This window comes from Giardia duodenalis (genome assembly GCF_000002435.2).
Source record: "Giardia duodenalis strain WB C6 chromosome Unknown tig00000022, whole genome shotgun sequence".
Lineage (NCBI taxonomy): Eukaryota > Fornicata > Diplomonadida > Hexamitidae > Giardia > Giardia duodenalis.
This window is the reverse complement of record NW_024037085.1, coordinates 1-9,233: the sequence shown is the minus strand read 5'-3', so window position 1 is coordinate 9,233 and position 9,233 is coordinate 1. Positions and strand designations below refer to the sequence as shown.

The window sequence follows — 9,233 nt, the reverse complement described above, 5'->3', positions numbered from 1 at the left end:
CGGCGAGGGCCGCGGTCGGTTAGCTCAGTCGGTAGAGCGTCAGTCTGATAAGCTGAAGGCGGGTGCTGGGCCGGCGGGGGGTCCGGCGAGGGGCGCGGTCGGTTAGCTCAGTCGGTAGAGCGTCAGTCTGATAAGCTGAAGGCGGGTGCTGGGCCGGCGGGGGTCCGGCGAGGGGCCGCGGTCGGTTAGCTCAGTCGGTAGAGCGTCAGTCTGATAAGCTGAAGGCGGGGTGCTGGGCCGGCGGGGGGTCCGGCGAGGGGCCGCGGTCGGTTAGCTCAGTCGGTAGAAGCGTCAGTCTGATAAGCTGAAGGCGGGTGCTGGGCCGGCGGGGGGTCCGGCGAGGGGGCCGCGGTCGGTTAGCTCAGTCGGTAGAAGCGTCAGTCTGATAAGCTGAAGGCGGGTGCTGGGCCGGCGGGGGGTCCGGCGAGGGGCCGCGGTCGGTTAGCTCAGTCGTAGAGCGTCAGTCTGATAAGCTGAAGGCGGGTGCTGGGCCGGCGGGGGGGTCCGGCGAGGGGCCGCGGTCGGTTAGCTCAGTCGGTAGAGCGTCAGTCTGATAAGCTGAAGGCGGGTGCTGGGCCGGCGGGGGGTCCGGCGAGGGGCCGCGGTCGGTTAGCTCAGTCGGTAGAGCGTCAGTCTGATAAGCTGAAGGCGGGTGCTGGGCCGGCGGGGGGTCCGGCGAGGGGCCGCGGTCGGTTAGCTCAGTCGGTAGAGCGTCAGTCTGATAAGCTGAAGGCGGGTGCTGGGCCGGCGGGGGGTCCGGCGAGGGGCCGCGGTCGGTTAGCTCAGTCGGTAGAGCGTCAGTCTGATAAGCTGAAGGCGGGTGCTGGGCCGGCGGGGGGTCCGGCGAGGGGCCGCGGTCGGTTAGCTCAGTCGGTAGAGCGTCAGTCTGATAAGCTGAAGGCGGGTGCTGGGCCGGCGGGGGGTCCGGCGAGGGGCCGCGGTCGGTTAGCTCAGTCGGTAGAGCGTCAGTCTGATAAGCTGAAGGCGGGTGCTGGGCCGGCGGGGGGTCCGGCGAGGGGCCGCGGTCGGTTAGCTCAGTCGGTAGAGCGTCAGTCTGATAAGCTGAAGGCGGGTGCTGGGCCGGCGGGGGGTCCGGCGAGGGGCCGCGGTCGGTTAGCTCAGTCGGTAGAGCGTCAGTCTGATAAGCTGAAGGCGGGTGCTGGGCCGGCGGGGGGTCCGGCGAGGGGCCGCGGTCGGTTAGCTCAGTCGGTAGAGCGTCAGTCTGATAAGCTGAAGGCGGGTGCTGGGCCGGCGGGGGGTCCGGCGAGGGGCCGCGGTCGGTTAGCTCAGTCGGTAGAGCGTCAGTCTGATAAGCTGAAGGCGGGTGCTGGGCCGGCGGGGGGTCCGGCGAGGGGCCGCGGTCGGTTAGCTCAGTCGGTAGAGCGTCAGTCTGATAAGCTGAAGGCGGGTGCTGGGCCGGCGGGGGGTCCGGCGAGGGGCCGCGGTCGGTTAGCTCAGTCGGTAGAGCGTCAGTCTGATAAGCTGAAGGCGGGTGCTGGGCCGGCGGGGGGTCCGGCGAGGGGCCGCGGTCGGTTAGCTCAGTCGGTAGAGCGTCAGTCTGATAAGCTGAAGGCGGGTGCTGGGCCGGCGGGGGGTCCGGCGAGGGGCCGCGGTCGGTTAGCTCAGTCGGTAGAGCGTCAGTCTGATAAGCTGAAGGCGGGTGCTGGGCCGGCGGGGGGTCCGGCGAGGGGCCGCGGTCGGTTAGCTCAGTCGGTAGAGCGTCAGTCTGATAAGCTGAAGGCGGGTGCTGGGCCGGCGGGGGGTCCGGCGAGGGGCCGCGGTCGGTTAGCTCAGTCGGTAGAGCGTCAGTCTGATAAGCTGAAGGCGGGTGCTGGGCCGGCGGGGGGTCCGGCGAGGGGCCGCGGTCGGTTAGCTCAGTCGGTAGAGCGTCAGTCTGATAAGCTGAAGGCGGGTGCTGGGCCGGCGGGGGGTCCGGCGAGGGGCCGCGGTCGGTTAGCTCAGTCGGTAGAGCGTCAGTCTGATAAGCTGAAGGCGGGTGCTGGGCCGGCGGGGGGTCCGGCGAGGGGCCGCGGTCGGTTAGCTCAGTCGGTAGAGCGTCAGTCTGATAAGCTGAAGGCGGGTGCTGGGCCGGCGGGGGGTCCGGCGAGGGGCCGCGGTCGGTTAGCTCAGTCGGTAGAGCGTCAGTCTGATAAGCTGAAGGCGGGTGCTGGGCCGGCGGGGGTCCGGCGAGGGGCCGCGGTCGGTTAGCTCAGTCGGTAGAGCGTCAGTCTGATAAGCTGAAGGCGGGTGCTGGGCCGGCGGGGGGTCCGGCGAGGGGCCGCGGTCGGTTAGCTCAGTCGGTAGAGCGTCAGTCTGATAAGCTGAAGGCGGGTGCTGGGCCGGCGGGGGGTCCGGCGAGGGGCCGCGGTCGGTTAGCTCAGTCGGTAGAGCGTCAGTCTGATAAGCTGAAGGCGGGTGCTGGGCCGGCGGGGGTCCGGCGAGGGGCCGCGGTCGGTTAGCTCAGTCGGTAGAGCGTCAGTCTGATAAGCTGAAGGCGGGTGCTGGGCCGGCGGGGGGTCCGGCGAGGGGCCGCGGTCGGTTAGCTCAGTCGGTAGAGCGTCAGTCTGATAAGCTGAAGGCGGGTGCTGGGCCGGCGGGGGGTCCGGCGAGGGGCCGCGGTCGGTTAGCTCAGTCGGTAGAGCGTCAGTCTGATAAGCTGAAGGCGGGTGCTGGGCCGGCGGGGGGTCCGGCGAGGGGCCGCGGTCGGTTAGCTCAGTCGGTAGAGCGTCAGTCTGATAAGCTGAAGGCGGGTGCTGGGCCGGCGGGGGGTCCGGCGAGGGGCCGCGGTCGGTTAGCTCAGTCGGTAGAGCGTCAGTCTGATAAGCTGAAGGCGGGTGCTGGGCCGGCGGGGGGTCCGGCGAGGGGCCGCGGTCGGTTAGCTCAGTCGGTAGAGCGTCAGTCTGATAAGCTGAAGGCGGGTGCTGGGCCGGCGGGGGGTCCGGCGAGGGGCCGCGGTCGGTTAGCTCAGTCGGTAGAGCGTCAGTCTGATAAGCTGAAGGCGGGTGCTGGGCCGGCGGGGGGTCCGGCGAGGGGCCGCGGTCGGTTAGCTCAGTCGGTAGAGCGTCAGTCTGATAAGCTGAAGGCGGGTGCTGGGCCGGCGGGGGGTCCGGCGAGGGGCCGCGGTCGGTTAGCTCAGTCGGTAGAGCGTCAGTCTGATAAGCTGAAGGCGGGTGCTGGGCCGGCGGGGGGTCCGGCGAGGGGCCGCGGTCGGTTAGCTCAGTCGGTAGAGCGTCAGTCTGATAAGCTGAAGGCGGGTGCTGGGCCGGCGGGGGGTCCGGCGAGGGGCCGCGGTCGGTTAGCTCAGTCGGTAGAGCGTCAGTCTGATAAGCTGAAGGCGGGTGCTGGGCCGGCGGGGGGTCCGGCGAGGGGCCGCGGTCGGTTAGCTCAGTCGGTAGAGCGTCAGTCTGATAAGCTGAAGGCGGGTGCTGGGCCGGCGGGGGGTCCGGCGAGGGGCCGCGGTCGGTTAGCTCAGTCGGTAGAGCGTCAGTCTGATAAGCTGAAGGCGGGTGCTGGGCCGGCGGGGGGTCCGGCGAGGGGCCGCGGTCGGTTAGCTCAGTCGGTAGAGCGTCAGTCTGATAAGCTGAAGGCGGGTGCTGGGCCGGCGGGGGGTCCGGCGAGGGGCCGCGGTCGGTTAGCTCAGTCGGTAGAGCGTCAGTCTGATAAGCTGAAGGCGGGTGCTGGGCCGGCGGGGGTCCGGCGAGGGGCCGCGGTCGGTTAGCTCAGTCGGTAGAGCGTCAGTCTGATAAGCTGAAGGCGGGTGCTGGGCCGGCGGGGGGTCCGGCGAGGGGCCGCGGTCGGTTAGCTCAGTCGGTAGAGCGTCAGTCTGATAAGCTGAAGGCGGGTGCTGGGCCGGCGGGGGGTCCGGCGAGGGGCCGCGGTCGGTTAGCTCAGTCGGTAGAGCGTCAGTCTGATAAGCTGAAGGCGGGTGCTGGGCCGGCGGGGGGTCCGGCGAGGGGCCGCGGTCGGTTAGCTCAGTCGGTAGAGCGTCAGTCTGATAAGCTGAAGGCGGGTGCTGGGCCGGCGGGGGGTCCGGCGAGGGGCCGCGGTCGGTTAGCTCAGTCGGTAGAGCGTCAGTCTGATAAGCTGAAGGCGGGTGCTGGGCCGGCGGGGGGTCCGGCGAGGGGCCGCGGTCGGTTAGCTCAGTCGGTAGAGCGTCAGTCTGATAAGCTGAAGGCGGGTGCTGGGCCGGCGGGGGGTCCGGCGAGGGGCCGCGGTCGGTTAGCTCAGTCGGTAGAGCGTCAGTCTGATAAGCTGAAGGCGGGTGCTGGGCCGGCGGGGGGTCCGGCGAGGGGCCGCGGTCGGTTAGCTCAGTCGGTAGAGCGTCAGTCTGATAAGCTGAAGGCGGGTGCTGGGCCGGCGGGGGGTCCGGCGAGGGGCCGCGGTCGGTTAGCTCAGTCGGTAGAGCGTCAGTCTGATAAGCTGAAGGCGGGTGCTGGGCCGGCGGGGGGTCCGGCGAGGGGCCGCGGTCGGTTAGCTCAGTCGGTAGAGCGTCAGTCTGATAAGCTGAAGGCGGGTGCTGGGCCGGCGGGGGGTCCGGCGAGGGGCCGCGGTCGGTTAGCTCAGTCGGTAGAGCGTCAGTCTGATAAGCTGAAGGCGGGTGCTGGGCCGGCGGGGGGTCCGGCGAGGGGCCGCGGTCGGTTAGCTCAGTCGGTAGAGCGTCAGTCTGATAAGCTGAAGGCGGGTGCTGGGCCGGCGGGGGGTCCGGCGAGGGGCCGCGGTCGGTTAGCTCAGTCGGTAGAGCGTCAGTCTGATAAGCTGAAGGCGGGTGCTGGGCCGGCGGGGGGTCCGGCGAGGGGCCGCGGTCGGTTAGCTCAGTCGGTAGAGCGTCAGTCTGATAAGCTGAAGGCGGGTGCTGGGCCGGCGGGGGGTCCGGCGAGGGGCCGCGGTCGGTTAGCTCAGTCGGTAGAGCGTCAGTCTGATAAGCTGAAGGCGGGTGCTGGGCCGGCGGGGGGTCCGGCGAGGGGCCGCGGTCGGTTAGCTCAGTCGGTAGAGCGTCAGTCTGATAAGCTGAAGGCGGGTGCTGGGCCGGCGGGGGGTCCGGCGAGGGGCCGCGGTCGGTTAGCTCAGTCGGTAGAGCGTCAGTCTGATAAGCTGAAGGCGGGTGCTGGGCCGGCGGGGGGTCCGGCGAGGGGCCGCGGTCGGTTAGCTCAGTCGGTAGAGCGTCAGTCTGATAAGCTGAAGGCGGGTGCTGGGCCGGCGGGGGGTCCGGCGAGGGGCCGCGGTCGGTTAGCTCAGTCGGTAGAGCGTCAGTCTGATAAGCTGAAGGCGGGTGCTGGGCCGGCGGGGGGTCCGGCGAGGGGCCGCGGTCGGTTAGCTCAGTCGGTAGAGCGTCAGTCTGATAAGCTGAAGGCGGGTGCTGGGCCGGCGGGGGGTCCGGCGAGGGGCCGCGGTCGGTTAGCTCAGTCGGTAGAGCGTCAGTCTGATAAGCTGAAGGCGGGTGCTGGGCCGGCGGGGGGTCCGGCGAGGGGCCGCGGTCGGTTAGCTCAGTCGGTAGAGCGTCAGTCTGATAAGCTGAAGGCGGGTGCTGGGCCGGCGGGGGGTCCGGCGAGGGGCCGCGGTCGGTTAGCTCAGTCGGTAGAGCGTCAGTCTGATAAGCTGAAGGCGGGTGCTGGGCCGGCGGGGGGTCCGGCGAGGGGCCGCGGTCGGTTAGCTCAGTCGGTAGAGCGTCAGTCTGATAAGCTGAAGGCGGGTGCTGGGCCGGCGGGGGGTCCGGCGAGGGGCCGCGGTCGGTTAGCTCAGTCGGTAGAGCGTCAGTCTGATAAGCTGAAGGCGGGTGCTGGGCCGGCGGGGGGTCCGGCGAGGGGCCGCGGTCGGTTAGCTCAGTCGGTAGAGCGTCAGTCTGATAAGCTGAAGGCGGGTGCTGGGCCGGCGGGGGGTCCGGCGAGGGGCCGCGGTCGGTTAGCTCAGTCGGTAGAGCGTCAGTCTGATAAGCTGAAGGCGGGTGCTGGGCCGGCGGGGGGTCCGGCGAGGGGCCGCGGTCGGTTAGCTCAGTCGGTAGAGCGTCAGTCTGATAAGCTGAAGGCGGGTGCTGGGCCGGCGGGGGTCCGGCGAGGGGCCGCGGTCGGTTAGCTCAGTCGGTAGAGCGTCAGTCTGATAAGCTGAAGGCGGGTGCTGGGCCGGCGGGGGGTCCGGCGAGGGGCCGCGGTCGGTTAGCTCAGTCGGTAGAGCGTCAGTCTGATAAGCTGAAGGCGGGTGCTGGGCCGGCGGGGGGTCCGGCGAGGGGCCGCGGTCGGTTAGCTCAGTCGGTAGAGCGTCAGTCTGATAAGCTGAAGGCGGGTGCTGGGCCGGCGGGGGGTCCGGCGAGGGGCCGCGGTCGGTTAGCTCAGTCGGTAGAGCGTCAGTCTGATAAGCTGAAGGCGGGTGCTGGGCCGGCGGGGGGTCCGGCGAGGGGCCGCGGTCGGTTAGCTCAGTCGGTAGAGCGTCAGTCTGATAAGCTGAAGGCGGGTGCTGGGCCGGCGGGGGGTCCGGCGAGGGGCCGCGGTCGGTTAGCTCAGTCGGTAGAGCGTCAGTCTGATAAGCTGAAGGCGGGTGCTGGGCCGGCGGGGGGTCCGGCGAGGGGCCGCGGTCGGTTAGCTCAGTCGGTAGAGCGTCAGTCTGATAAGCTGAAGGCGGGTGCTGGGCCGGCGGGGGGTCCGGCGAGGGGCCGCGGTCGGTTAGCTCAGTCGGTAGAGCGTCAGTCTGATAAGCTGAAGGTCGGGGGTTCGAGCCCCCCACCGACCACTTTGTCTTCCATAATGGGTCCTCTGTGGTGGGTCCTCTGTGGTGGGTCCTCTGTGGTGGGTCCTCTGTGGTGGGTCCTCTGTGGTGGGTCCTCTGTGGTGGGTCCTCTGTGGTGGGTCCTCTGTGGTGGGTCCTCTGTGGTGGGTCCTCTGTGGTGGGTCCTCTGTGGTGGGTCCTCTGTGGTGGGTCCTCTGTGGTGGGTCCTCTGTGGTGGGTCCTCTGTGGTGGGTCCTCTGTGGTGGGTCCTCGTGAGCCTGGACGGGCAGTCGTGCCTAGGGGAGTGCACCGGGGACAAAGTGGTGGGAGAGGTGTCCGGCGGCGTGCGGAGGTGCTGGTGCGAGCGGGGCCTCCTGCCGGCACTGGACAGATCCGAGTGTGTGCCCGCAGCTGAGTGTCCCCCTGACATGCCGTGGTGTGCTGCCTGCGATGAGTTGGGTAGGTGCCTCTTGTGTGCCGCCTCGAATCATAACATCCAGACAGATCAGCGGACGTGTGCAGAGGGGTGCGGTGCCAGGGCCTCATCGAACCAGGGGGTGTGCATGTGCGAGTCTGATACAATTCTTGACAAGGGTGTCTGCATTCCTGTCAATACTCTTACCGGAAGGAAGATGGTAGTAGTTACGGTCAGTGCAACGGTGATTATGTTTATCGTCAGTGTCTTGGTCGGTTTCCTTTACTGGTGGTTCATCTGCAGAGGAAGGACATAAGATATGTACTTATGCAATAAACGCATCACTAATGTCAACGGTCTTATAGTACGTTTAGAGGGCTGCTGATCTGCAGACATCATGATGAGTTCACTGCGTGGCCGGCCAACGCAGAGTGAAAGAAGCATGCTGGAGTGAAACTTACTTTTTATGCCTTCTCCTGCTCTCGAACTCTGCGCCTTCGCCCGTGCAAACTCCCGTGTCACACTTTGGCCGGTAGACCCCCATAGCGGCGTCCTCACCGGCACTTGTGTCGGACTGGACGAATTCTTTAATGTGGTCCTCCAAGACGCCACTCTCGAGATTCCTGGTTCTGACCCAACTTCTCTTCCTGTTGTGCTTGTCCGTGCAGATACAATCGCAATGGTACACACAATAGCGCCCAAAGAGCCTCCTATGAGTAAATAGGTAGGATAACAATCATTTACTTTTGTCAGCCTCTTTTGGAGCTGCATCAGATGTATTATCGGACTTTGCGGGCTCCGCCTTAGCCTGGAGAGCCTTTTCAAAGTCTGCAAGACGTCGATCCGCATCCTCAAAAAGAGTTAGTGGGGCGAGCTCGTGCTTAGACGCTTGTCGAACAGCTTTCTCACATTCTGCATAGAATGCTGTTAGCCTGTCCCGAGCTTCATTATTAACACCATTTGCTGGCCATCTCTCTAAAAGAGAGTCTACACTGCTGCGCAAGCTCATCAAGCGAAGGTCGGCTGAATCATGGGACTCCTTACGCTCATGAAGGAAGCGGATTTCGTTTTCGAGCCTCTGAATGCGCTCTTCGATCTCAGCGGTCTGGTGAGGCCCTTCGATGCTGCTAATGAAAGCGCTGTGCTCGTCAAGATGAGGAATAATCTTCCTCTTGTCTTCCTCAGTCGTAAACTCAGCGAACTTCCCCCAATCCATATATTTCTTGTATCGTAGACAAGGGACTCAAAAGTATTGCGGGCGTGCTCATTAGCGGAGAGCCTTGCGGTCGACCTCCTTGCAACACTTCTCGAAGTCCTCAAGCTGCTTAGCCAGATCTGCCGTTTCACCGATATTTATAAGGACCTTGCGATCAACATTGGTGATCTCTGTAGTTAAGTCTTTCTCCTCAACGGACACTTGAACCATCTTTGGCGTGCGGACGACGATCTGCTTCTTCGGCGCCTTTGCCTTGTGATCGGCTATGTCCTTTGTTAGTGCGTCCTTATTGGCGTCTGCAGCGGTTAGAAAGTGCCTCGTTTAGTTCCTTCAGCTTTGCCTCATGCTGAGCCAGTTCATCGCGTACTGTGCTTCTGCGGCCTTCTCCCTCTCTGCTTCCTGTGCCTCTATTTCTTCGGTCCATTTTGGATTGGCTGTTCACGTAGAACCCTCTTCACGCGAACAGTAGGATCCGTACGCCTTATCTGCGTGAAATGGAAGAATCCTTCAGTGTCGCATGTCATCTTCAAAGTCATAGTGACATCCACATTGTCTAGGGAAATGTTTGTGCTTAGCCAGATCTTCGGGAGAAAATTCACCAAATTGCGCAGTGTTTCGCGGAACCACCGTAATTGTAGACTCCTCGTGAATGATGCCCGTGGAATGTCTACGAGCCTGGCAATATATTCGCCAGGAGAAAGCGTCTTGGAGACTTTTCTGCTACAGGGATAAACATCATCACGCTGGAACACCTTAAGAGGAGTTTGATAGACCGACGACATCGTCTCCTTGTGGATTATGTCTAACGAAATAGGCCCCTGGATATTAGAAATAATATCCACCATCTCGATCGAAAAAGCAACCTTCTGGCGTGGAGACCGTATTGCAGCTATCCACCCAAACCCA

At 65.2% G+C, this 9,233-nt stretch overlaps 1 protein-coding gene, 1 non-coding gene and 2 pseudogenes across 2 annotated transcripts; 3 read left to right on the top strand and 1 right to left on the bottom strand.

Annotated features, from left to right (window-relative positions):
• Positions 1-6,647: 6,647 nt before the first annotated feature.
• Positions 6,648-6,720, top strand: GL50803_00t20064. Its single transcript has one exon. It is a non-coding gene; the product is annotated as a tRNA-Ile (tRNA).
• Positions 6,721-6,962: 242 nt separating this feature from the next.
• GL50803_0032701 (High cysteine membrane protein Group 4) lies at positions 6,963-7,427 on the top strand (annotated as a pseudogene; the record flags this gene model as incomplete).
• Positions 7,428-7,577: 150 nt separating this feature from the next.
• Positions 7,578-7,835, top strand: GL50803_0062597 (putative SnRNP Sm-like protein; the record flags this gene model as incomplete). Its single annotated transcript, XM_001705572.1, has 1 exon — positions 7,578-7,835. The coding sequence occupies one exon, from the start codon at positions 7,578-7,580 to the stop codon at positions 7,833-7,835; it is 258 nt and encodes an 85-aa protein (XP_001705624.1).
• A 12-nt stretch (positions 7,836-7,847) lies between these two features.
• GL50803_0061847 (Heat-shock protein, putative) lies at positions 7,848-9,232 on the bottom strand (annotated as a pseudogene; the record flags this gene model as incomplete).
• Position 9,233: the final 1 nt, after the last annotated feature.